Source organism: Corvus cornix, chromosome 8 (genome assembly GCF_000738735.6).
Source record: "Corvus cornix cornix isolate S_Up_H32 chromosome 8, ASM73873v5, whole genome shotgun sequence".
Classification (NCBI taxonomy): Eukaryota; Metazoa; Chordata; class Aves; order Passeriformes; family Corvidae; genus Corvus; species Corvus cornix.
In genome coordinates this window covers 31187165-31214269 of record NC_046338.1, presented here as the reverse complement: position 1 = coordinate 31214269, position 27105 = coordinate 31187165, and the positions used below count along the sequence as shown (strand labels likewise).

The 27105-nt window shown below is 44.0% G+C and overlaps 2 protein-coding genes and 1 long non-coding RNA gene across 10 annotated transcripts in view; 1 reads left to right on the top strand and 2 right to left on the bottom strand.

Annotated features, from left to right (window-relative positions):
• Positions 1 to 11707, bottom strand: part of CEP350 (centrosomal protein 350) — a 72705-nt gene extending 60998 nt beyond the window's left edge. For 5 of the 8 annotated variants that reach the window (XM_010406285.4, XM_010406290.4, XM_010406288.4 and 2 more), the window contains exon 1: positions 9516 to 9612. The gene's annotated coding sequence lies outside the window, so the exon portion shown is untranslated. Of the gene's footprint in view, positions 1 to 7748; positions 7900 to 9334; positions 9421 to 9515; positions 9613 to 11580 lie in introns of those variants that run through there. The other 3 variants (XM_019290048.3, XM_010406286.4, XM_019290047.3) reach the window with 3 other exon arrangements.
• On the top strand, positions 9737 to 14333 carry LOC120410395. The gene is made up of 2 exons (XR_005602511.1): positions 9737 to 9865; positions 10864 to 14333. It is a non-coding gene; the product is annotated as an uncharacterized LOC120410395 (long non-coding RNA).
• LOC104693576 (torsin-1A-interacting protein 1) lies at positions 13652 to 25191 on the bottom strand. Its single transcript, XM_039556218.1, has 6 exons — positions 25045 to 25191; positions 24730 to 24798; positions 21239 to 21340; positions 20330 to 20389; positions 17757 to 17816; positions 13652 to 16694 (listed from the first exon to the last, which is right to left on the bottom strand). Exon 6 carries the CDS (start codon positions 16660 to 16662, stop codon positions 15901 to 15903), a length of 762 nt encoding a protein of 253 aa, XP_039412152.1. The 5' UTR covers positions 16663 to 16694; positions 17757 to 17816; positions 20330 to 20389; positions 21239 to 21340; positions 24730 to 24798; positions 25045 to 25191; the 3' UTR covers positions 13652 to 15900.
• Between the last annotated feature and the right edge of the window lie 1914 nt (positions 25192 to 27105).

Genomic DNA, 27105 nt, shown 5'->3' with positions numbered 1-27105 from the left:
TGTATTTACAGCAGTAAGTTACCCCAAAAAACTGCTCTTACGCCCCAAGAAAAACTAACTAATAAGAACACAGGTCTTCAAAAGACCTTTGGTTGTGACTTTCTTTGAAGAGTCCAAGGTAAGTGTTTGAAAGAGTGTGGAAAAGGTATGTAAGCTCATATATGTAGGTACAGAAACACACCCGTACACACACATTAGTGAAGTACACAATAACACACAAATTCTAGAAAGAAAGGGTGAGTGTGTTAGTTTTTAAGTACCCAATAGTTATGGGCATCAAGCCAAGTGTAGTTAGAAATTCTGCTTCTAGGACAGGTGCTGAAGAGCTCATTCATGCAGAACAGTATTTTGTGCCTCACATCATTCAAGCTGTAAATCATAACACTGCTCTGCCCAGAAATCATCTCGCTGCTCCTCTCCGTCACTGGAGAAAAGAGCTGTTGGGCTAGAAATGGAGAATACAAATATTAATAAAAATCAGGGAATTTTCCACAGAGAACGGATTTTGAGAGCTGCTGAAAATATTGTGTCATACCAGTATCAGTTTCTTGCCCAAACACATATATAACAAAACCTACTCAGTGTGTAAATTTAGCGTACGATAACTTCTGGACAAGCAACCATCTTTTAAGGGATTAAGTATTCATCTTCATGTAATTTCCTGGGATTTATTCTTATAATTATTAGTGTAGGTAAGAAAGCTTAATCAGGGACTAGAATTGTTCTTTTTATTTTACATACACAAATCTATATTTTTTAATTTTATGTTGTTTATTTCACGAAGCCCTCTGAATGTAAAACTGTAGCACACTCTATGTATTCCTTGACTCCATATGAAAAGTACCAGATTAAAAAGTCTGAAGTAGCTTGTTAATAGCTTTCATCCTGACACTAAAAACTGCCAGTCCTTTACCAGGGCTAACAGAACTCATTCAGACAGTGAAACACTTTAGAGGAGACTTAATATAGTGCACACTATACATACTGATCATCAGCACACATCTGTGAGAGTAACAGAGTTATTCCCATAGGTGTGTGCTGATGATCATTAGTGGTCAATAATTCCATCTCAACTCCTTCAAAAGTCTCTACTGCCCCTCAATAAAAGGCCACTCAACCTCTCCTCCAAGCTGGGAAGAAATCAGGAAGCATCTTGCTGTATTTATCCTAATGCACACCTGCAGTGCCAGCTCCAAGAGTGAAGTTCGACCCTCACTGGCTTCAGAGCAGCCCCTGAGATTCACGGAGCAGTTTTGCTTAACTCAGGTTGCTGCTGATTGAACAGTTTCAGGAAGGCAACACTGCAGTAGTTTTCAGTCCTGATGCAATCGTACCTCTGAGGGCCTGGGGTTTAGGGGCCCCTCTCCCAGTCCTTTGGAAGGGTGGGAGAAATTTATGAGCTTCTCCAAACCTACGTACAAATAAATTATGTTGATTTCCCATAAACCTTTGTATTCCTACATATTACTAAAATGACTTCTCTCTATTGCTACAGCTTACATGAATAAGCAGCACTCTACAAAAAAACCAAGTACTTGTATTCAATTCAACACCCTGCCTCTGCAAGAAGTTAAACCAGATAGAAAAGAGTCTTTAATGTTACCCAAAGTAAAGAAAGAGGTGGGGAATAAAAAAGAAGTAAATCCAGACACAGTTACCATGTCTCCTTACAGGACTTGCATGCAGGGTAGTGGGCCAGTTAAACACTAAAATACACTGAAATGAATATTGATCAGAGAATAATACTAAACAAAAAATTATATGAAGGAAATTTAAATTATTTGTTAAGTACATTTTACGTCAATACAGAAGTTCTCTCTAAGTCCCATGAATAACTTTTAGATAAAATACATAAAAACTACATTCTGAAATGATTACTTCAAAGAGATCTTGTTCTGCTAAACTAAATGATTCACCTCTGTTTAATACTGACCTTAAACAAAGAGATTGAGCTCAAATGATGAAATGCCAAAGAACTTTTGAGGAGATAGCACTGATGGCAAAAGGTTATCTGCAGGCTGGATAAGGCTTTGAGAACATTAAAATTGTTGGAAAAAAAGGTGAAAGACTGCACAATCAACAGAACTAATCGCATGGTTATTGGATTGCTCACTGGGAGACACAGACATCCCACACAGGTCCATTCAAGGCTGGTTTGCCAAGCCTCTCCTTGGGTGAGTGATTAAGATACAAACACCATTGTGTTCTGACATTTCAATCCCACACCAAGTGTCCATCTCACTCTTTACTCATATGTCCAAAAAAAAAAAAAAGTACACAAGAAAAGGCACAGCAGAACTGCTACAGATGAGGACCTAAGAGGAAACACGAAAGGAAACAATTTACTCCAAACTCCTGGAAGAAACTGGGCGGGGGGATGGATACAGGACATGACAACCACTATCTTCTACAAATACTGTTCCTACAAGAAGACACTGAAGAGAACTGACAGATCAGAAAATGCATGAGAAAGCACCGGAAAGGAGGAAATGGAAACAAAGAGAAGACCACTGCCACATAAAAAAGGAACATGAGAAACCAACACATTTAATACTAAACATACCGAGGATGGCATCAAAAGGTACAACAGACAACAAAACAAGAAGTGAACGTAGTTAAGAGCACAACATTTTAAAAAGAGCAGGAGATATGAAAGTAGAATATGCTTAGCAAAGATATACAAAAATATGAAGAGATTAAAAACAAGACTGGGAAAAAGAAAAGAAAAATGGTGAGAGAAACAGGATATAAAAACAAAGAGAATAAGAAAGGTAGAAAGGTGAGAGAAATGCAATGAACTTTTGAAGAACTGGCATAGAGAGCAGCAAAAAGGAAGAAAAGAAACTTGTGTATTGGCCAATTGGGAAGTTTTTTCAAGTATCCTCGATAAGGATTTTTTTCTTAGAAGCACAGACTCGGTAAGAAAAGGAAAGAGGAAGTTCAGAAGTCATGGCACTGGAACAAGAAACAGGAGAGGAAACTGAATTGTGCCAATTCAGAGACGGAAGACATGTGAGCAAGAGATTACCCACTGCTATTTTCACTAACATGTAGTGGCTATGGACAAAACCACAGTATGCACAGGGAACAGTACTCCTCAAGACATTGTTTCTTATAACAACATAAGGGATACTAAACAAAAGGGATACCACCAAAGAAAAGATGAAGGTTTGCTAAGAGCATGGAATGAAATGAGTTGTTAACATTGACTTCTATGAGATATTCTCAAATGTTTTATCCACATAGCAGACTTTGCTACAAACTGGGTACACAGCACACAAGGACAACATTTCATGAAGTTTAAGCAAAAGCGAGGCACCAGTGCCAATAAAAGAAGCCATATTTTCCTTTCTTTATGTCTGGGTCTCTCTTGCCTTATTCAGGCAGAAAGTCAATAGGATTATATGGTAAAGCAAAGTGAACTGGGGGTCTAGTACAGGCTAAAAGAATTTTGCCTGTTCCTTTTGCTTTATTAGTTTTATCTATGTCATACTATAAGCAACAACCTCCATGCAAGCAGAACGAGAAGGGATGGAACAGTCAAGTTAGTCTCAGTCCTGTACTGGCTGTTGCTCCCCAGGAGCAAATGTGTGAAGCTGCTCTGCCTCTGCCTTGAGGAGAACAGTGGGACTGGGGAAAACAAGAACCATTCACCTTCTTCTTACCAGTGGAGACACCACTGGAGCTCAAGGGCACCATGGGAGTCTATACACCCTGCTCCAATGTGTCCCACTGCACCCACACCTCACACAGTGCAGACTTGTCTGTGGAGGAAATGGACACAGACACAAAGAACCAGTTTTCGGGATAGTTTTTCCTGTTTGCAAAAACATTTTAAGTTTCCATGTATAAATACAAAGATGACTTTTGAATCTTAAAGATCCTCCTGTCTGTGCAGCTAAAGCTCTGCATTGCTGGCAGTAACAGACACAGGTGGAAGGCACAGTCAGACCCAGTCAAGCAAATTCTTTTGCTGAGCCAGTCTACTGAAAGTGATGGAAATTATACTTAAAGATGCCAGAAACACTTTCCATGTCTTCTCAAATACCACAGACTACAATTTATTATGATATGCTTGAGTCTGGAATAAAAATAACGTTAATCTACTCATTTTTCCGGAACCCGAGTTCTTACCATATTGCATTATCCCGTTTAAGTGAGAGTTAAAAATATCCATAATACATTGTTCTAAGACTTGTTTTGGTTATGTATATGGGCTTTTTAAATGTTTTTTGATACAAGAGTAACATACTCTTTTTTTGGCCAGAGCACATTTTGAGAAAACTTTGCCTTTCAACACCATCAGATGCAGGCAATGTACTGACCTTCCTCAGGACTGAGGACAAATTCCAGCACAACAAACAAATGCATGACGTGTTTGTCCAAAAACTTCCACATCTCCAGAATCTACAGCTGACATTGCAGAATGAGGCAGGTCCTCCCTCCACCTCCTTCCAATGCTCATTTATACAATAAGCCTTCAAATGAAATGCAAAGGAAGTGAACACCAGCAATGCCCAAGGAGCTCATGAACATTAGCTGCTCTAAATGATCTAATTTTAGATAATATTCAGTATTTTGTCTTGTAATACAAGAAGTAAATATACCAGAAGAACTCACATTCCAATCATTATTACTTTGGAAAATAATTAGAATAATAAAAAAAGCTTCAAAAGAAATTAAATAACATTTGATCTGTCTTAAGCTAGATAACAAAAAAAAATTTAGGGATACTAAGGCAGTACGAAAAAAGAACAATCAAGATACACCACACACTTGCAGATAGAAGAGCATTTAAGAATTTCAAAGCATGTGTCACTACCTCTAGCTGTTAACCAGGAAGATAAATGACATAAACACACATCCATCAAATGTCAAAAAAACCAGTAGAAAATACAAATATGTTTCATGAGTTCCATGATTAAATCACTGGCATCAGTCAGCTACTAAATTTGCATCCAAACTATAGTGAAGATTCTCTATAAATGAAACATTTCTGAATCTGATTCTTTCCAACTGTATGCTGAGAAAGGACATTTACCACATCCTTTTGCCATGAAAAGACATGGCAACTTGCAAGTGTCTCTGCTTCATCACAAGTGATGTAGAAGTGATAAAAAAGATAAAACTGGCCCTAAAAAGAGACTAGTAGTTTTACTGAAAGTGAAATGCATTTGATGTCTTCGTCTGCTGCATGACGTGCCAGGAGGTACTCTGAGGAAATCTATTGAAATGAATGTTGTGACAGCTAGTGTAACTTGATTCATTGTTCGCAAAGAAATCAGAGTACGAAGGCACAGAGAATGCATCCATTTATTAAGGAGATGCACACAAGGGTTTGCCTATCCATTCACAAGTTCTGTATCTCCTTTGACTTCAAAGATCTTAGCATTTATGATAGAAAAGGAAATACCCCAGTTTCTAGGACCAATACAGTACTCCTGCATTTTGTTTCCTCAGCCTTCAAAACAAGCGTTTGTTCACTGGTTCCACCTCCAGTTACCAGAAACCGCACATTAGAAGATTTCAACTCTTGTGGCCCCTAATAAATCCATTCAGCAAAATATGCTCAAATTCTTCAAGTCCTGTCTCATCTCACAAGGAACACTCCACTGTGAGGGAGTCTTCCTAGAACTTACAGGCAAATCTCTCAGCCAAGTACAAGAACCAGACCTGTCAGTTTTGAGAAACACAACAGCTTTCAATCTCTCACCACGACCACAGACATATGGGCAGAGAAGCAACTTCATCTGCAGCTGTGTCAACTGCAGGATGATCACTATTTTCCTTTCAAAGTGCGTGAAAACTTCAGGGAAAATGTTCCAAATGCCACTTTCTCACCTTTGATGCCTCTGCTCAGAATTGCATTCAGAAGGAGCATCTAAGAAGTGTCTCAATAACAACACAAGATGTCAAAAAACCCCAAACACAAAAACCTCATGACAAGCTGAACAGTGATCACCAGCTCTGTTTCTGACCAGGCATTACAGAGGCAGATACCAGGACTCTGCTGAAAGACTTTTTCTTGATCTAGCTAAAAGTAGCAGTAAGATATTTTCCCGTATTTAAATAACACCATCCCTTTAAAAGTTTTTCTGTTTCAGTGTGAGAACTCCACCTGGTGCATTGCCATGGATCTGACTTAGTGAGAAATTCTGCCATCGGTGAGAAGTGTTCTTAGGAAGCTAAAACACAGCCAGAATTTCTGTTAGCATTCACTACGTTTCAATTGGCCTGGTATAATTGATTAGTTCATTTATTTGCTCTATTCTTTCTCTAGTATATTGACAAAGGTTTCAGACTTAGGCATACAAGTAATTTTATTCTCAATGGAGCAGTCCATTAAAGCCTATTATATCATTAGCACAATGATACACATCTATCTTCCAAGCACTTACATCTATGGATAAATTTTACACTCCTGTTCTACTCCAGCCACATGCCTAATATATTGACTGCACTGGGAAAGTTTTCTTTCTGCACTCAACTACCAAAGTCCTTCTGTTATCACTATTGCATCAGTACACCTGATCTCATATTAACACTTACTGATTTGAATAGCATGAATTAGTTTATGTACATCAGTAGCAGAGTTTAAACAGTCCTGCTCTACTGATAAAAAGGTGGATCTCTGATGTAAATTTTCCAAGTAGAGTTGAGCAGACTTAGCAGCTCCACAGTGATGAAGGAATGCATGTATTCCTCCCTACCTTCTCTAGCAATCATGTCACTCTGTCATAGATGCAACGCTCACCTGACTGCATCACAAGCCAATTCAAATCACTAACCTGGCAGAAAATTAATAATTTTTCTTTTACGGTGACTTTTCTTTCAGTTTATCAGGCTGCTGGCAGAACAGTCAAAGTGGGAGGAAAGAAGCAGCAGCAGGAGCAGCACATCACACCATTCATGTTACATTGTGCAGCTTCACTCACCTCCCAGAGATGGTAACACGGAATAAATCTCAGTGCTGTGTGCACTGACACTCCTGATTTCAAACACCCGCCTAACTGGGAACACTTTCATAGGACTGCAGCCTCATCTGAGCACTCTAAAGTCGATGAGACTAAACACATTAATGACTTTTTCCACAAGTCTGCTTGATACAAGTTAACTTTTTTAGCAGAAAGCTAAAAATGCCTGTATGTCTGGCAGACAGGTCAAAGGAGACACAAAGTTCATTACATCCAAGTCAACAAAACCTTCAGTACAGATGTAGCAACTCCAATACTAGATTTTTATCCATTTAAAAGATGCTTTTGCTGAGGTGACACAAATTACCAATAAAGTTATTTCAAGACATGATCCACATTGGGACTGGCTTATCATTAAGCGTTACCGTGGCAAACCTGAGCCATGCACCAAAGCTTAGTTTAACAAATCCACACAAACAAGACGTTTTATAGTTGTAAAATCACTTTCTTTCAGTCACCACCACACCCAGCCTAGGCAGCCTACAAGATGATCCACGCCAATCAGCAACATACAATCCTAGAACGGTTTGGGTTGGAAGGTACTTTAAAGATCATTTAGTTCCAACTCCCAGCCATGGGCAGGGACACCTTCCACAATCCCAGGTTGCTCCAAGCCCCGTCCAACCTGACCTTGGACACTTCCAGGGATGGGGCAGCCACAGCTGCTCTGAGCAACCTGTGCCAGGACCTCACCACCCTCACAGGGAACAGTTTCTTCCCAACACCTAATCTAAACCCAGTCTCTCAGCTTGAAGCCATTCCCTCTTGTCCTACCTCTACAGTTCCCGACGAAGAGTCCCTCTCTGGTTTCCTTGTAGCTCCCTTCAGATACTGAACATGCTGTGAGGTCTCCATGCAATCTTCAATGCTCCGGGCTGAACAGCCCCAATGTTCTCAGCCTGTCTTCACAGTAGGGGTGCTCCAGTTCTCTTACCGATTTTGTGGCCTCCTCTGGGCTTGCTCCAATAGCTCCACGTCCCTTCTGTGCTGGGGACACCAGAACTGTAAGCAGCACTCCAGGTGAGGTCTCACAAGAGCAGAGCAGAAGGGCACAATCACCTCCCTCAAGCTGCTGCCCACGCTCCTTTGGATGCGCGTAATTTCTATGGCACCCTGGCCCCTTGCAGAAATGTGCCATTACTACATAAATTAAGTTGCTCTGTTTAGTGGGTGCAGGATACCTTCTGTTTAAAGTAGCGTCACTCTCAAAAACCGAAGCTTTCGACAGTTTACAGTGTTCAGGTGGCCACACCCTCAGTTGCATTTAATTATCTAAAGCATTACCTAATGAAACTGTTGCAGCAACCAGAACTGTAGCAAAGAGACAGCAAAACTTACCCCGACCATGCAGACAGCCTGACAGAACACTGAGAACTTACATGCTAAGCAGTGAATCACGCACAGCTCCACACGTTTGTCCCACAAACACTTTTGGTCACCGTACTTAGAGTTTTCAAATCAGTATAAGAGTCGAAGCAGCTTAAGATGGCAACCCCCCCAAAACTGAGCAGTCAAGTGTTAAATTTTCCATTTCAAGAAACTGGATTGTTCATCTACACAATGAAGCTATTTGACAGAAAAACCTCTACCTGCAAACTTACTCAATGCGCCAGGAGATGCACAGCTGCTGAGCTAGAGCTTATATCCAGAGACAGAAACAATCAGAGACTCAGAAAGCCGTCAAGGCTGGAAGAGACCTTTAAGATCATCAAGTCCAATCATTCACCAACTGGATCCCTTACACCACTAAACCAGATCGCTCAGCGCCAGACTCAGACACATCCTCAACACCTCCGGGGACGGTGACTCCACCACCTCCCTGGGCAACCTACTCCAGTGCCTGACCACCCTAACTATTCCACAAAAACTACACCGACAGCAGGCAACATACCACACAAAACTGCATCCACAGGGAAAAAAAATAACACCAAAAACCCAACACAGTCACACTCGTAGAAAAGCCTTTATGCCTCCAAACAGGCACAGTGAATGGCACCGATGAAGTCAGAGAACGCTCGGGGCAGACGTTCCCGGGGATGTCAGGAGGACTTTGAGCGGGCAGACACTGAGCGATGCCGCAATGCCGGGGCAGGACGCCCGGCACAGCACGGGCACGAGCAAAGCGCACATTTAAACTTTAAAAGCGCCGTCCCGGTGCTCGGGGCGGCTCCGAGGGCGGCGGGGCCACCCGGGCTCTGTTTCTGTTTCTCCGCAGAAACACCCGGGGTCGGCGGTTTCCCCCACAACGCGAAAAGACAACAGCGAAACGCAACACCGCAACCCTCTCCCTTCATCCGCGACCCCCAGGTACGACGAGCAGCGGAAAACAAATTAAAACTAGAAAAAGAAAGCGACTTAACGGGTGAGGCGGATGCCGCGGAGACGCCGGAGCCGGGCGGAGCGGCCGAGCCAACTGACAGCCGGCAGCTCCTCGGGCCGGGCCCGCCCCGGCCCCACCTCGCCCGACGCCCCGGCGGGGCGGCACCGCCGGCCGACCGCGGCCTGGGGCGGCGGCGCGGGCCACTCCCGCCGCCTCCTCACCTGGTGGACGCCCGCTGCGCCGGCGGCAGGTCACGGCACATCCCGCGGAGGGCGGACAGAGGGAGGGCGGCCCGAGCCCGGTGCGCGGCCCCTCAGCGGCCCCTCAGCGCCGCCATTACCGGCCCGCAACTGACACGGAGCGGCGGCGGCGGCGGCGCACCGGAAACTCTCGCGAGAACCGGGCGGCCGCCGACCTTCCCAGCATGGCGCCGTCCCGCCGGGCCCCGGGCGCCATGTTGTGTGCGGCGCGGCCGCCCTGCCCTCCCTCAGCCTCGGGGAGCCTCGTTCGCCAATATTTCCCTCGAAGCTTTTGTTTTTCCCCTCGCAGTTCAACAGGCTTGACCTGCCGGGTAGGTCCCCTTGCGTTTTCTATGCAGAGCCCCGGGTGTTGGTGCGAACGCAGGAGTTGGCAATGCTAATTAAACGCAGCGCTGATGTTGGCATTGCTGAAGCGGCTCCAGCCGAAAATAGGGCACCGCTTTTTAGTCATTTGTGTTCATAGCTAAGTCACCTTTAGAAAAATAATTCCTTTTTTTTTTTTTTTTTTGCAAATGAAAGCGTCTCCAATTACACTCTGCCAAATTTAAATTTAAATCAACATTTGCAGAACTTCAGAGACATGACTAAGTACCACGGGCTTCATTTCACTTTTAACACTCATTACAGACACGGAAGAATTTGTTAGTATACTGACTTCTAAGGCATAGATTCCACCCCGAAGATGCATTAAAACCACCCACGTTTCAAAAATAGGTCTAAGATATTATCCAGCTATGGCAAAATTATTTCCACTGAAGAAGGAAAGTTATTAGAATAGGAAAAAAGAATTTCTTCCTACAGTTATTTTGGGAATGTTCCCTTCAGGGCCTGTCTACAACTTCCCCAGTCTGGTTTTCAGTCATTAGTGTGATTGTTCGGTGCCAAATTTCTTGGGGGAGTGTGGGGTGGAGAGTTATCTACCCCAAACACCAAGGGATCACGGTAACTACTGGAGCTACTTATTTCCTTTTTTTTTTTTTTTTTTTAAACTCCACCAAAAAGGATTAAACTATTTTTACATAGCCTCTCCTCTGGTAAATGGTCAGCGTTTTGCATGTAAGTTATTCCAGTGTGGGAACATCATAGGAAGACACCCTAAACACTGAGAGATTACAGCGATGAGGTTTAGGCAATGCAGAACTCAATCACGTCACAATTACAGGATACTCATTTAGCCTTAATTTGGGTCTTTTACATACACAAACTAATTACGGAGTACATTTACCTGCATAAGCATACCTCCTTTGAAAGAAGAGGCAAGCTCGAGATGTCAGCGGTTAAACCTTTGGAAATTATATTGTTTTGCCAGGTGAGCGAAAAAAAATGCATGAACATGGAAAGACAAGCACAGCTCCAATGGGAAAAAGTGGTAAGTAGTGCCAAATTCCCTCCTGAGTCCTCAAAGAACAACTTGCTGCTCCCAAATGCACCAGAGTGTAAGTAATAATAATAATAATAATGGCAATATCAGTCAGTGAAAACAATATTACTGCAATGTATGGGAGCCCCGATTGCAGACTAGGGCACATTAAATTGTTACATTCCCTATCATCACATAGTGTTTGCTTAAATTTACTGCTTAATAATGCTGGACTGGCAGCCTATTTAAATTATTCAGCACTTTCGTAATGCACTGCCTCTTTAATTATGCTTTTAAACATAGTTTCTCTTTTCTGCATGGAAGCAGTTAGTCTAGTTTCACGCTCCTCCTTCTCATCTCCAGGCAAACTAGGCATCACATTAGGATTTTCTCAAACATGGAAATCATTTTGTTTCATTCAGTCAAATAAAATTAAAAGGCGGTGTTTGTATTCTGGTTTTGCTTCTATTTATTCTCTGTGTCTGCCAGTGGAACCTAATTGTAACACTTTAGATTACACTTTCAAAGATTCCCTTACAGTGAGTGGAAAGCTCTGATGGGCAAACATCTTACACGAGAAGAGAAAGAAAAAGAGAAAGGCCTTCTTGTGCAAAATGCAGTTATCTTGTGAAATTCTCAGTGATTAGAAATAAAGAAGCCGTTTACCTGCAAAGAGCCACAGCTGAGAGAACAGGAGGAGCTGAGCACACTCCAGCTGGATGAGCTCCCTGAAGGGCAGAGCAGCCGAGGGAACAGCAGCGAGCACTGCCCCAGCACTGGAGGTGGTGGTTGGAGACACACAGTAAGTTAAAAGTTACGAGCCACATTCTCGTCTTTCACTACCGTGGTTATTGCAGCTTTAAGAGAGAGGTTTGGAAAGTTTTCCACTCCACACTGTTCTTGCACACCCCTTCTAAAATTAGAAAGGGGCAGCTGGCTACTGCAGCCAAGAGCCCCCAGATTCCCTCCCCCCTTTCCCTGATTGACGTGGCTCCCGAGAGCCATGGAGGAATTTGGGGAAGGGTGCTTCCACCTGTTGGACATGGAATGAGATTTTCCAGGCATACAATTATAAATCCAACTGTCAGGAGCTGACAATAAAACAGGACACAGGACAGCTGTGAGGACTCCAGGACACCCCCCTCTCTTCTCTGTACTCCTCCTACAACTTTGCAGTTCATCCAACAGCAGAAACAATGCATGAAAAATTCTTCTCTTATAAAATAAAGGCATCACTTCGGATTTCTTCCCACAGTTTTCCAGCTGTACCACAGGGTCCTAACACAGAATCTGGCAAGTTGTTCATGTATCATTACAGCCCTCCAAAACCAGATTCTTTTTCCTAAATACAGCATGCTGGCAATTGCACTGCAGATTGTGCATGTAGCTGTGTTCTGTACAGCAAATACTTTTATGCCTACCTTAACACAGAGCTCTCACCTTACCTTTTGCACTCAGTTTGAGCTGGACTTTTCATTCAAAACAGATACAATTTTCAAAAACAAGGATATGAAAACCACAACTTTTTGTTGGCTTTTTTTGGTTTTTCGCGTTTGTTGTTTTGCTTTAGTTTTTTTTTTTTAAATTTGCAGAAAGTATGATTTTGTTGATGTGAAAAAATGGGGGAAAAAATTAATTCCTGTTTCCAGACCTGCTTAGCATGTTCCAAACTCAGCACAGCACAGCATGACTCAGAGCAGGGCGTGAGAGACGAGGTAACAACAGGTGGGCAGTGCTTTGTTCTGGATCCCCTTCACGACATCCACGGCTGAAGGCAATGAGGCATTTCCGTCCTGCAGGTGCCCACAGGTGACAGCAGGAGCAGCAGAAGAGGGGCCACGCTCCCCCTTCCATCTGCAAGGGGCTCTCAGCAGCTGCAGGTCTGTCTGCTCACCAACCCAAGGAGCACTTTGACCATTTCCAGAGTGCTGGAACTCTTGTCTGCAACTTGGGGTGTAGCTGGTTCAGCCCCTCAAAAGATCACATTCTACCCAAAGTTTTTTTGCTAAAGGCCACAGAAGAAAAGGCCCCTTCTCAGCCCAAGGCAGATCTAGTGTCCTTGCTCTGTAAACTCACATTTTTTCCATCACAGACTAATTTCCTGATCTGCTGACAGTCAGGGACACTTCAACTTCACAACTGAGATTGCTCTAGAAGGAGCCAAACTATTTTACAGTTTGGAAAACATCAAATGGCTCCGTTTGCCCCAGGCAATGAAATAATTATACAAGGAGGATAGTAATCAGCTGCCTGTGAGGAACACAGACAGACACTACTCTTCACCTCTGGCTGAGTAGGAGTTGCTTAATGAGATCTGCATTAAGTACCTGTGGATATTTAATGAAAGCCTTTTAAGGACAAAGCCACAACAGCTATAAAAGGACCTGCTGCTTCAAGAGCAGAAGAGTCTTCTAATCCTGAGCCTTTCCTATGGAAAGGGCAACTGACTATACTGTCTTGTTTTTCATTTTTTTTCAGACTAAGCAGTACAATATATTTGGAAATACACCTCTGTAGGCTTTCCCCATACTTCACAACAACAACAAAAGTTATTTTCCTTTCCCAGCACAACATTAAGTCTTTATTTCCAGACACCATCCTATTTTCTCTCAAACCAGGAATATAGCTCTGTAATACCTGTAAGGAAGAGAAGGTTTAGAAACAGAAAAAAGCCTGTATTAAAGATGTTTTATTTGTATGTGTATGGAAGCTCCTGTCTTTATGTCACAACTTTGTCTTTTTTTTTTTTTGTGGTGGCCAGTTCTGATAATTTTTAAGTTACTTTTCAGTAAGACTGTCCCTCCAGTCAGTTCACAGTGCACTTGTTTGCAACACCAAAGGTACAGAACATGCAGCTAGGAGTGGAACAAGAATGAAGTCATCCCTTTTGTCAGCTGCTGACTCTTGTATCAGGCTAATGAAACAAGTGAACCATATCTTATCATTAGTTCCAGCTGAAATCAGAACTGGGGAATTAATACAAGAACACCAAGTAAAAAACAATTCACAGCCATTTCCTGAAACATTCCCTGTTAGACAAAAGCCCTCACATTATGAAATACATGCATCTGCATCACAGTGTCTACCACTCCACTCAACTTTCTCTAAAGTTCTAAATTTTGCCAAAGGTTGTATTTTAGGTGTCTGTAGTTGGTCAAAGGTGAAATGAGCAATTTAAACATGGGGGGAAAAAAACCTCTGACCACTTAAAATTCAATGGCAAGTCTTAAAACAGCTTTATAAAACAAACAAGTACATTTATTTTGAATCATTACTAAAATAGTTTACATAATATACAAACAAATATGCTATGCGGACACATTTGAAAATAAGTCACAGGTTTTTTTTTTAATAAAAAACATTTGTCCAGTGAAATGTTCAAAGTGTAAATGCCATCTTTTTCTTCCTGAGCTATTAAACATCCAGAACAACAGCACTTCCATGTCTTCTTACTGTTTTTATTTCTGCCTATTAAAATAGGAAGCATTATCCATTGCCAGCTCTCAATAGTTAGAACAAATCCACCTCTGGTTTAAGTGACCACAGCTCTGTGTCTCAAACTCTGCTCTTTTATATGCTTCAGGGGATTTTGGTTGATTCCACTTCATACCCCCAACCTTGCCTTGCACAAAGAAGCCAGAAGCTCCAGCTCCTCAACAGGTTTTCCTGGTTGAAAAGGATTTTTTTTTGCAACAGGACAGCTCAGGGGGCTTGTGAATGAAGGATGGGCCCAATCTCTCAGCTGTTACAAGAAAACATATTAATTTGAGAGCATCTTCACACATTCCCCCTCATACTCAATAAAACCAAATGTACATGGACCAATAGCTCAGAGGATGAAGTAACAGCAATGAAATGGAAGTGCTGCTATTCTCTTTATTTTTTTACACAAAGTACTTAACGATAGAAACAGGTACTTGTTTTTAATCTGGTGTGAGGAATTCTTGACATGAGAGACTAAAAAGCATTTTAAAAGCATGCTTTGCAAATCTGTTCTTTGCTAGAAATTTATACAGCAAGCAGCAGGTTATACACAGGTACAAGAAGAAAAGTTATTTTTTTAAGGTATCAGGTACCACAAATAAATAGATTCTCTCAATGCAAAAATAATTATCTTAGTAAAATGAGAAATAACCTATGTCTTCCTAAAGTTTTGTTTGGAAAGGAGATAGTATGTACACAGGGCTGACATTTTATCATTTCCATCCAAATTTTAAGACTGGCAAAACTTTGAAAAGGAGTCGAGAACTCCTGCAAGCAGCCAGGCAAAGAGGTACTGAGGGATTATTTAACTGACACTAGCACTACTGCCTTTAAGCAACCTTTGTACCTCAGCTTCCCTCTCTCTCCAGACCTGTTTGGGGCAGGCTTGTTTAAGGAAGGAACGCTTGCTGGAAGGTTCTCTACAAGTCACAGATCTTTGAAACAATTTTGCCACTTCTACAAGTGGCCAGAGATAGCTGCATCTATGTTGTGACCTAATGGATCAGGAAAAAGCTTGTGCTTAGACTCACATCACTTAATCATCATTTTCAGTTTATTTCCTATCTTAGAAGAAAAGTAAGCAATTCTGGCAGATGAAGGTGATGTTTTTTACATTCTTGTTACCTTGTCAGATGTGCTACCAGCTCTATGCGCCACCAGAGAAGGATCCTCACAGCAAAGCCAACAGTGCATCAAGGCAGGTTCAGAGGCAGATGAGCGACTCTGCAGTGATGCACAGCAACGTCCAGCCCCAGGACACCAAGGCTGAATGCATCACTGAATGCAATTTACCAACAACCAGCAAGTTACACTCTGTAGTTTACTTAGAGAAGTCCCAGTTGCTTTGGCAGAAACAACCCTGCCAGTTGGTGGAAAGTCTCTGCACAGAAAGGACAGGTTTGCTGCTGCCTGAGCTCAGCAGCCACACTAAGTTCCTCCCTGTTCTGCCTTGCAACACACATTTTGCATCCTCCTCCTTTCCCAAGTGCTCTCTAGCAACTTTTATGTGCATCCCTCCAGAGGGAGGCCTTTTTCAGGCCAAACAGGCAACACAAGATGAGATATCCGGCTCCACAGTCCACTCAGCTTATCTGTGTCCATGCCATTATAAGAACTAGGAACATCTGAACCAGTGAACTTTGCCCAGAGGAAATCCCGGACTTTCTCCTCCACTTCTTGAAAGGTGAAGCTCTTCCTCAGCGACTGCTCGTCCAGGAGAACTGTCAGCAGAAGGGCCACGTCCTTAAAGGCTGCATTTTCATGGTCACAGTACTTGTAAAAGATCAAGGTGGAGCCTGCAGGCAGTGACTCGAAGCGATGCACCACTGCCACCTTCTTGCCTTCTCTGAAGCCGGAGCTGAGCGCCATGTCCACCTCCAACTTGACGAGGTCACTGTCCAGTACAGCCTTGTCCACCCCGTTGATCCTGATCGTAGTGGCATTCTGGGAGGAGGCAAAAGCGTCGGCAATCTCATTACTCAGGCACCTCAGGGCCTTCTCAGCTTCCCGGCCAGCTGTCAGCAGCAAGATAGCCGGCTCCAGATGCACATGGGAAGCGTTCAGATGTTTCTCAAGGAACACGTGAGCTCTTCTCCACAGATTGGGGTCCTGACTTTGGTAAGTATCTTTTAGTTTCTTCATCCGGGCCCGAAACTCTTGCAGAATTTCAGCATCTCTACTTGAGGAGGTTCCACCCCAAAATCCACTCCACAGGACATAAAGCAATGAGACACTAATTAACAGAACCAGGAACCAAGTCCACATCTTGTGAAATCCATTCTGCGATTCACCATCATCTATGGAGAGAGGGAGCAAACAAGAAGAAAACAATGTTTTAAAAGGCATCAGAAGTCAACAAGTGAAAGGAAAATAAGAGGAAACTCTGAAATCATCCCATTCTCAACAGTGGTACAGTAGTTGAAGAGCACAGAAAAGACAATCTAGTTAAAAAAACCCAAACAAACCACAAAACAAACCCGAACACAGTTTTGAACTTCTTAAGCAATTTTGTGAAGTGACAGCATTTACAAAAAAGAACATTTTTACATGTTCCCAGATTGACTAAATTAGACCTTCTTCTTAAAAAGGAGCTCTTAAAGTTCATCAATATTCCATTCAATTTAATAAAATCCAAACCACGAGCTTAAAATGGTTCTGAAAAAGGTCATAGGTTTTCCTACATTTATGCTCTGCAGAAAATGTCGTATAGAAAACCTGGCTGCGCCAGAAAGCTTTCTGTTATTTCTCTTTCCTGTTCCTGTAAGGGTAAAAATAGTTCCTGCAGCAGTATTTGCATCTCAAACACTGGTGGTCAACACTATCAGAAAACGTTGTGGCCTTTGGAGCAGTGAGCTTCACAAAGAGTACACACAGCAAACATTGCACATCAAATACCAGGTATTCGGATTTGGTTTCGTATTTGAACAGTTAAATGAACACTTGTTTCACGTACTACAAGCAAAAGGCTCGATTCTGTTCCCAGTAAAATGAGTGACAAAATACACCAATCTTCCTGGAAACAGGATGAACTGCATTCCTTTTGCTACCTTTTTATACCCTAACTTTTATCAGGGCAGCAACACAACAATGGTTAAATAACACCACCACCACTAGCCCTGCCTCCGTTTTGATTTTGTAAACATTACAGATGAAAGACCTTATATTCAGGTGAAAATGTTACTCATTATACAACACCCTTCCCTCCTTCATGCTGATGACATGTCCTAGCAAGCAAATCATCTGTTCTGGCAAGGACCCTCAGCATAACACCAGCTCCCCAGAACTGTAATACTTGGAAAGGCATGAAAATGGTTAAATGTTACAGAAGCATGAAACAGAAGTGAAAGCAGAAGTCTTACTTTTGGCCAAAGGCTGTGACTGCTTCTCTTTACTAGACTGATTCTGAAATTTACTTCCGCCTGTTAAGAGATTAAGAAAGGAACATGAGAAAAACACTAAGCCAACAATTACAACCAATCTTCCAGCACGGAGTTGGAATCACCAAACTGCATCATTTTCAACGAAAAGCTGTTCTTAGTTATGCTTTTACATACAAAATTCCACAAAAAGCTTACAGGAAGGGTAACAAAGCACCTTGCTGAGGCAAACACAGTCCTGCTAAGCCGGAGCAAAGGTGAGGCTGTCACCTCATCCCAGGTGGGGCTGTGTCACGTACAGGGGTTTCGGTTCTTTTCCACATCACTCGCCCCTTCTGCTCCACAGATTAACCTTGAGCAAGGGAAATTCACCACCACCACCCCGAGAAGTCTCACTCGGCTGTCAGAGCAACTCTCCATCTCTGCTATTTGCCAAATGCCAGTTCCCAAGCCATCCTGACAATCTTGCATAGGATGTGCAAGTCCCCACTCCACCACAAATCACCCCCAAAGATTTTCAACTCTTGAAGAATTATGCAAATAATACTCAATTTCAAGTACAAGGTGACAGAATGGAAGAGATTTAATGACCTGTTCTTTTCTGCACAAGGATCCCATGTCCCGATTAAGTTTCCTGATTTTGCTCAAGAATTTGAGAGACATAAAAAATGGAAACTTAATTAATGGACACACTAGAAAAATAACATAATGCAAGATATAAATAGCAAAACCAAAGCAATATGTTAAATGCATAGCCTTATTTTCCCTCTCCATGTAGCTTGGGTTGGAGGCCTGCTTCGTCAGCAGTCAGTTTCTTGGGATGAATTATGCTTTTAAAGCAAAATGCAAGCTTTCAACTTCAAAATATACTTTTGGTCTATTTATTCAAATGGGCTCAGAGAGCAAAGTACAAGAGGCGTTATCCATAAAGTGTTATGAACAACTTTCCCAAGAGACCAGTATGAATATATACTGTGCAATTTTTGGTCAGCATGTTTGCTGCATTTAGCCAGTTAATTAAAAAGACAGGAGAGTTTCTGGCTCCTTGTGAACTACAGCAACTGGTTCAAAGCTGAAGGCTCTTTAATAATATATAACCAAATCAGGGCACTGTCAATGGCACTATTGAGAATAAATTGAACAAACATACCCTGCAGTAGTTATTTAAAGACACTGAAATAAACTCTATAACCTTGTTTCTGTATGAATGTAATCACAGAAGGTGCTAAAAGCAGCTCTGGTTTAAGCTGGGGCTTAACTGGCTTAATGAACTGCCCTATTCTGTAATTTCAACCCCCCACCCCAAAAGGGCACAGCCATGGAGCTTGTCACTGGCTAAGCTTATCTCAATCTTCTAAGTGTTAACAGCTCAAAAATCACCTCGATTCTGTAATACTTCACAATGCAGCTCTGTTTGCACAGATTAGGTTTCATATTTAGGTGATAGCTGTAACTCATACACTAAAGGAAAAAATAATTCAATAAACAGCCTAAAAACAGATCCTACTCTGCCTAAGAATCATGCCTTATTTACAACACAACGTGCACAAAGGCCAAGTAAATTATGTCTTGCTTAACTCAAAAAGTATAACTTCTGCAGACACCTTAAAGATTTCAGTGTTTTAAGCCATCTTCTGAAGTTCTTCACCCAACTAATCACTCCTGCAGCACCTGGAGTGGCACAGACAAGTAAAAGTACCAGACTAGAGAGAAGTTCCAGCACAGATCCATTTTTCAAAGGCATTTCACAGATGTACAGCTACCACAAGATGAGCTTCTCTTCCTGTAGGCACCATGGTTTAATAAACAAAACGAAACAAAAATGCAAACAACCCCTGCAGGTTCTTCAGACTGAAATCTGATTTACAAAACTTTGTTTATCTATACCCATACCTGTTGAGGACAGAAACAAGCACCCAGACATTACTAAGAAGTCAGAGTATTTTTTTTTCTTCTTCTTCTTTCAAGTACTCTTCCAACGGGGGGGGGAAAAAACAAAAAAAAGCAAAACCAAAAAAGCCCAACAAACCCACAAAAACAACCAAAAGTCTGAAACACTGGGAGCTGGTCACAAGGTGAGCAGACTGGATTTTGCCAGCAAAGAAAATGCTGCTCCTTTGCAGGAGTATAGAACAACTAATTCAATCATAGCAAGCCACCACTTCTCAGGGAAGGGACAAAAGGGAAGGTTTGTGTACAAACTAACATTCACTGCCACCAAAAGGTGAAGGTTTTGTTCCCTTCCTCAGCTCACCCCCACAATGCCTCTACGCCATGCTCTGCACTTACTGTCCCATGAGCCAACTCCAAAACGAAAAATAAAAGAGAAAGTGGAGCATTTTCTGGGGTCAGCAAGTTGAATAACCTCACAGAAAGGCTCTGACTGGAGTGTGCTGCCTTCTCCAGCTTCTATTTGAATCTGCCTCCTGAGTGTCTGTCCATCTTCCCAGACAGTGTCCCAGGGCACAAGAAAAACCAGAAGCAGAGGAAAGGAAAATAATTCTGTCCTTTTCATCTAACAACAGAGAAAGACTGGGTTCTCTTGTTTTACTTACTCAGTGGTGTCGATGTTGAGTAGCACCCTTGATTTTTCTCAAGGAAGTCAGCCTTTATTTCTGAAACCAAAGCACAAATGAAGAACTCAGTTACCACATCAGAGGTCAGAATAAGACAGACCAGCCATACATGCTTTTAGGTCTTTCTATGAAATCCTCAAAGCTTATTAGGGCAGGAAGATATGCTGTGCTGACAAACCAAGCATACAGCATACAAACAGCCTCTTGGACCCCTCTGAGCTGGAGAAAGCTACTGTTATCTATTAGAAAGGGCTTAATTTGGCCCTTCACCCTGCTTTTGCCAATATGATAAATCATTCTTCTAATGTCTTATTTTGAAAAGACACATAACTACCTTCTGTGGCTAAAAATGATCGCATTTTTTTCTCACTGAACCTCCTCATTGCTTCTGTAACACACATCGAGAAAATCTCTGAGCAACAAGCAAAGTGCTCCCGCACTTTGAAATCACTTGGTGTAGTCAGCTTCCCCCTGCTAAAGTCAGAGATAACTCACCTTTTTAGAAAAAGAACAGTTTTAGTTTTCTTTGCCTGAGGCAATTAAAGATCCACTCTCATCAGTTTTTTGAGGCAGGTATGATATTACTCTTCTTTTTGTTTTGCTTGATAAACACCCGTGTGGTTTTTGAAAAAGTTGGAATCTGCATTTTCTTGAACCTTAAGGTTTTACACCCAAGCAGATTAACATCATACTACAATCAGTTTTACTTTGGCTCAGGCAGGAGTACACACTGAAAATTTTTTTAAAAAAAAAAAACCCCCTTTTTCATCCACTCAGATTTCAGCTCAAAAACTTCCCCTTTTCTAACAGAACTGAATGGTTGTCATTTTAGTACATTTAAGCAATCATTTGTTACACCATGGAAAAAGTACTGATAAAAGGTGTTACCTTTTAACGGTGTACAACTGTTTGGTTTCTCAGTTTTGTTACTGTCATAAGCCTTTGCATTTTCCTTTACTGGATTCTCTTCAGAGTGAATTGTAGTACCACCTGTCAGGAGCAAAAAAAGAACAAAGAGAGGATTGGCAACATCATAAATCTGAAGGACCAAGATGTAGTTTCAGAACAGCCATGATCTAAATCAGTGATCTTTCAAGTTGTGAACTCCCAAATGCAACAAAAGCCAACTAAGACTTGAAATGGTTATGGTACATTTGAATTCACTAGAAATACAGCTGTCTGCACCACCACACACTTCTTTAAAAAAAATCAATTTTTAGGAGTTCTTGGCTTAAAAACATGAATACTAGGAGCTGAGAAATTGCTTACACTAAGGGGATTCAGTGCAAACCAGCAAATACATGCCATGGGAGTACAGAGAGTTTTTCCCACCGCTTTGGGCACTCAACTTACAAACAACAATTGTGCTGTCTTATGCAGCATTGGGCAAAGGGGAAAAGAGACAGAAGCAAATACAGAAAATAAGTCCCCTTTTAAAGTAGTCCAAGCCATCCTTTAGTTGGGTCTTGTTCTCTCCTAACAGAGAGAACGACAACCTAATTTCACCCTTCAGGTAGCTGGGAAGAATCTAAACCAACATCTTTCAGCAGGTTTGCCAAATTACAGAGTTGTTCAGCTGTGAAACCCAGCTTAGTTAATGTAACTAACTAGAAAGAACAAAGCCCTGTAGAGTATCAGAGGTCACAGAGCAAAGGTCAGGGCTGGGAAGCCAAACACAGGAAAGGATAAAGTACAATCCCAGAAGCAAGGGGCTGATAGTGATGCCTAGAGAGGCAACCTAAAAACAGAGACTAGACAAGAATAAGGGAATAAAGGTAGGTGTTTATTCGAAAGGCCTTCAAAGGTACCCCCTGGGGAGCCAGAGGCTACTCTCAAAACGGACCCAAGATGGACAACAGGTCAGGAGTTCTTCACACTTTTATAAGTTTGGTTCATTTGCACATCAGGGTTAATTCTCCAATTAAAGCTTCAGCTAATGATGTAGTTTCCCCAAGCTTGCCCCCCCCTTTAGAGGTTTTTGGTTTATACTTTTGGGCCTAGGACAGTCTGAGTGTCCTTGGAGAGCAGGCCTGGAGAGGCTTTGTTATGTCTCCCTAGCATGAGAGAGCAGAAGTCAACAGGCTACAAGAAACTTCAGAGTTACACACTAGGCAGTACAGGATTTAAAAATATGAAAGTTAAAACCTAAGGCATCAATAAGAAAAAGCTCAGGTATAGAATAAAAAGCTGTAGAACAGCTGGGGGACAGAGATCATGGCACAGCTATCAAGCATCAGCAAAGCAAACAGCAAAGCGAAGAATACAATTGGTAAATTTTTTTCTAACATTCACTCTGGGCCCTTTTACTCTTTAAACAGCCCAGGGTTCTCCTGGGGTTTAATGTGTTTCTGTAGCTCTTTTACCATATGCCAAGGGCAATGCACAGCTTGCCACCTAGTGTTTAGGGATTTTACTTCAACAAAGAAAACAGCCTTTTTCTAACGTGTTCTGGCAGTTCCAGCACGCCAGTGTATGTCAAACGTACAAAGGAGAAAAACAAAACCACTGAACCCACCCAAACCACAAAAGACGGGAAAAAAGCTCTAAGTTTTAAACTGTGGTAAATCACAGGTGCAACACTGAAGTATCTGCACACACTGAATGGGCCCCTGTGTTTTAAATCCATCTTAAAAAACTGTTAGTGACTGATTTCCCACAAAGCTCAGAACAAGGACACTCACCAAATTACTTAATTTTCAGGAATGCCAAACCACATATCCATAATATTTCATTATGTACCAAGGTTTACAAGGGAAATCTCCCAGTAATTGTGACCAGAAAACCAAAAGGATCTATGAGTCTAAAGAGGGCTACTCAGGCAGTCCCTACTCTTAACTCCTCTCCCCTTCTTGGCATCAACCACTACCTAAAGAGTTAGAAGTTGAAGAAAGGAAAGGTCTATAAAAGACAATTTCCATGGAGATTGCTACCATGTATCTTCAGCTCATTGACCTAGAAGCTGCCTGATTCAATGCACTGGTTCTTAGGCTCTTAAAACTCTTCCAAATTCTTCTTAAAGCTTCTCAGCTCCCCAGACAAGTTGCCTAACCTGTATTTAAAACCTCTTAGCAGAAGCCAGAAACCAGTTTCCCAAGGTGTGGTTTTGCTTCCATTCTGTTCTCAGGGAAGCAGGACAACTATGCCCCCATAACAACCCACCCTGCTTATTCCCCTGCCTCACAGGCCATCCCCTAAACTCTGCAGGAAAAGCACAATACTGCACATCTACAGATGGGGGGGACTGTGAGGGGGGAAACTACTCCTCTGCTTCTATATAAACAATTAGAGTCTGTTATCACACTTTTACACCTGTTGTGACTATAATCCAATACAGCTGTTAAGAGCTGGGGAGGGTGGTGCGGGGAGACCAGCTTCATTTTTAGAGCCATCTAATTAAAAACCCAACCCTCAGCAGTACCTCCTGAAGCAGCACAGCCACGTTTAAAACACTAAGCCTATTATACCCTGTCAGCCACCCTGTGGGAGCAAGAGCTTGCCACTGCTTTTTTCACAGACAAACCTCTGTATCTTCCTAAAGAAATACTTATAACCTTGCTCTTCCTTCCTCAAGATAAGATTTTTTTCCATGCCTCCTGGAAATTCTGCTTCTGGAGCAGAATACGGGGAGACAGTTCTTGGTGACAAGAACACAGGTGGGAATGGAGAACAGTCCCAGGCTAGCCCAACTCATCCCTGAGCACTGCAACACACTGGTAATGTACAGCTCCAAAACAGAGTAAAGGGGAAGGAAGTACAAGTTATTCACAGTTTCCTGGTGCAAGGACAGGCTAAAGCCCCATGACTGTTACACAGCGCTGGGATGTTTCTACAGTTTTGAGAAAGACACAGGTTTCATCAACTAAAGCAACAAGTAGGTGCCACACAGTACTAACACAGCAGCTTGTCCAGCCCAGTGGCCAGGAGCAAGTCCTGGAGCATGCCTGGTGTTTCAAAGGAAGGACAAGCCCCAGTTATGCACTTCCTCATAAGCAATGCTGCTCCCTGTAAGGAGCACAGCCACTGAGGGATTGATTTCTGCAGCTCAGGATGCCTTATTTAAATCCCGCCTTTTAAAACCAAGCAGTCCTAGTAAAATCGGATGCTGTGATAAAATACTGCTCCAAGTGATGCATTAGGAAAAGCAGCCCCCTAAGGGCTTCAGCGTGCTCGGCATGCACCGATCCTTTAGAGAACTGCTTCTCCTTCCATCCCTCGTGCATGGGGTAAGAGCCACCGCGGGATCTCCTCACCTGCGTGCCAGAGCCACGAGAACGCCTGCCAAGGAGCCAGAACCCAAGAGATGCCATTTCCCCAAGTTTGGGTTATTTCAGCCCCTTGGCCAGCGGCGCGGACTGTGACCTGCGGGAGCTGAAGCCTACCTGGCGATCTGTACGCCTTTATAGGGGGTCGCGTCAGGGAGTCCGGGGTCCCAAAGTGATGCTCGTCCCCTGAAAACGAGAAACGGGTGAGGGGCACAGCCGGCAGCTCAGCTCAAGCCCACCGGGCCCCGGCCAGAGAGCCTCGCAGGAGCACCAGCCCCACCGGGACCCCCGCCGTTTCCAGCTGCGCGGCCCCGTCCCGACGCCCCCGAGGGAACGCCACGGCGCCCGCCCGCCCGCCCACTTCGCGCCGCTCCGCCGCGCCCTCAACCACAGGATCCACCGCGCGCCGCTGCGCCCGCCCGCGCCGCTCACCCCGCAGCGCGCCGCGCTGGGCCGCGCCGTCCACCTCGTCCCGGGCTCGTCCGGCCGCGCCGCCGCCGCCAGCCGGGGGCTCTTCCGCCGCCGCTTCAGCCCGGAGCCGTCCGGCGGAGCCGCCTCGTCGTCACCGCCGCCCACCATCGCTGCCGCGCCGCGCCGCCTGCCCCGGCCCCGTCCCCGGCCCCGTCCCCTGCCTCGCCCCCTGCCCCTTCTGCCCACCGCCGCCGGCCCGGGCCCCTCGCTGCCGGCGTCCCGCGGGGGCGGCTCCGCGGGCCTCACTTCCCGCGGGGCGGGACCCGCGCCCGCCGCTTCCGCCCGCGCGCGGAGCGGCCGCCGCGGCGTCACGTGGTACCACGGCCGCTCCGCCATGGCCCCGCCGGTGCCGCCCGCGGGCCCCGACCGGGCCCCGGCTCGCGATCGGGATCGGGATCGGGATCGGGCCCGGCGGGAGCAGCCCGGGAACGCCCGTCCGGCGGCCCCGCGGCTGCTGCCCCCCCAGTGAGAAAAATGCGGGACGGCCGCGGCCCCCAGCCCGGCGGGGCCCCGCGGGGGCGGCCCTCGAGGGCAGCGCGGGCCCGGCGCCTTCGCTCCCCCCCTGGTTATTTTCTACAGCGCTAGTTTTGCATTTCTCGGAGGCAGAAAAACCCGTAAAATAAGCGCAAATAGCGACTGAATAGCAGAGAGGAAACTCGGAGGTACTTTGAGGAACGTGAGATCCTCTGGCGCTGATAACGTTGCACTACTTTGTTCCTTAGTGTAGGAATCATTTTGGTTAATCAGATGTAGAATAACTCGCTAGGCATTTCACTTTTCTTACCCATTTGTTCGCATGCATAACTGGTAAACAGGGATTTTAAAACGCATTTGATTGCATTCTTGATAAAGCATCTTTACCCAGGCATGTGGTAGAGTTCCTGTGACTGGAGGTTTTCAAGATGCAATTCGACGGGACTACAAGATCTCCTCTGGACTCCCTCTCCCATGCAAGTTTGGAGCAGATGATCTTTTGAGCTTCCTTCCAGCATGAGCTGTTCTATGTTTCTGTGATGTTTCTAAGCAAAGAAATAGCACCTTCTTATTCCACAAACACACACACATCTGGACTGCTCACTGAGTTCAGAAAAGTGTCTGTGCGCTGCCCAAAGCTGGGAAAACCAGGAACTCAGGGGTGCTCCTATGTGCCAGGGCAGCGAGCAGCTCAAGACCACCTTGGAAATGAGTTGCTAAGCAAATACAGACCCTTTCACAAATTCACAGAATCACAGAACTGTTCCTGTTGGAAGGGAGCTCTGGAGATCATCCAGTCCAACACACCTGCCAAGGCAGGGTCACCTGAAGCGGGTGACAGAGGAACCAGGTAGGCTTGGAATATCTTCAGAGAGGGAGACTCCAGGCTGTCCCTGGGCAGCTGTTCAGTGCTCTGCCACCCTCAATGTAAAGAAGTTCTTCCTCATGTTGAGGTGGAGGTTCCTGTGTTTTAGTTTATGGCCACTGCTCCTCATCCTGTCACTGAAAAGAGTCTGGCACCATCCTTGACACCCCTTCGAGACATTTGTATGCTCTGATGAGATCCCCTTTCAGTGTTCTCCAGACCAAACAGGCCCAGCTCCCACAGTCTCTCCTCATAAAAGAGATGCTCCAGACCCCAAATCATCTTTGTGGCCTCCGCTGGACCCTCTCCAGCAGTTCTTTGTCTTTCTTGTACTGAGGAGCCCAAAAGTGGACACAGCACTCTGGATGTGGCCTCACTAGGGCCAAGTAGAGGGGCAGGATCGGTCCCCTTGAGCTGCTGGTCACACTCTTCCCGTGCACCCCAGATTCCCAACTCCGCCAGGGCACATGGCCGGCTCATGGTTAACGTGTCATCCACCAGGACCCCCAGGTCCTTCTGAGCAGAGCTGCTCTTGCTGAGGTCAGCCCCTCATCTGTACGGGTACTGAAGGATTTCTACACACTGAAAAAAGTCAAGAATGAGGAAGACGATACTGTAAGAGCAGTAACTTCATCTACAATACCCTGGAACACCTGTGCTCATGTTTGTGAGGTTATTTTGTT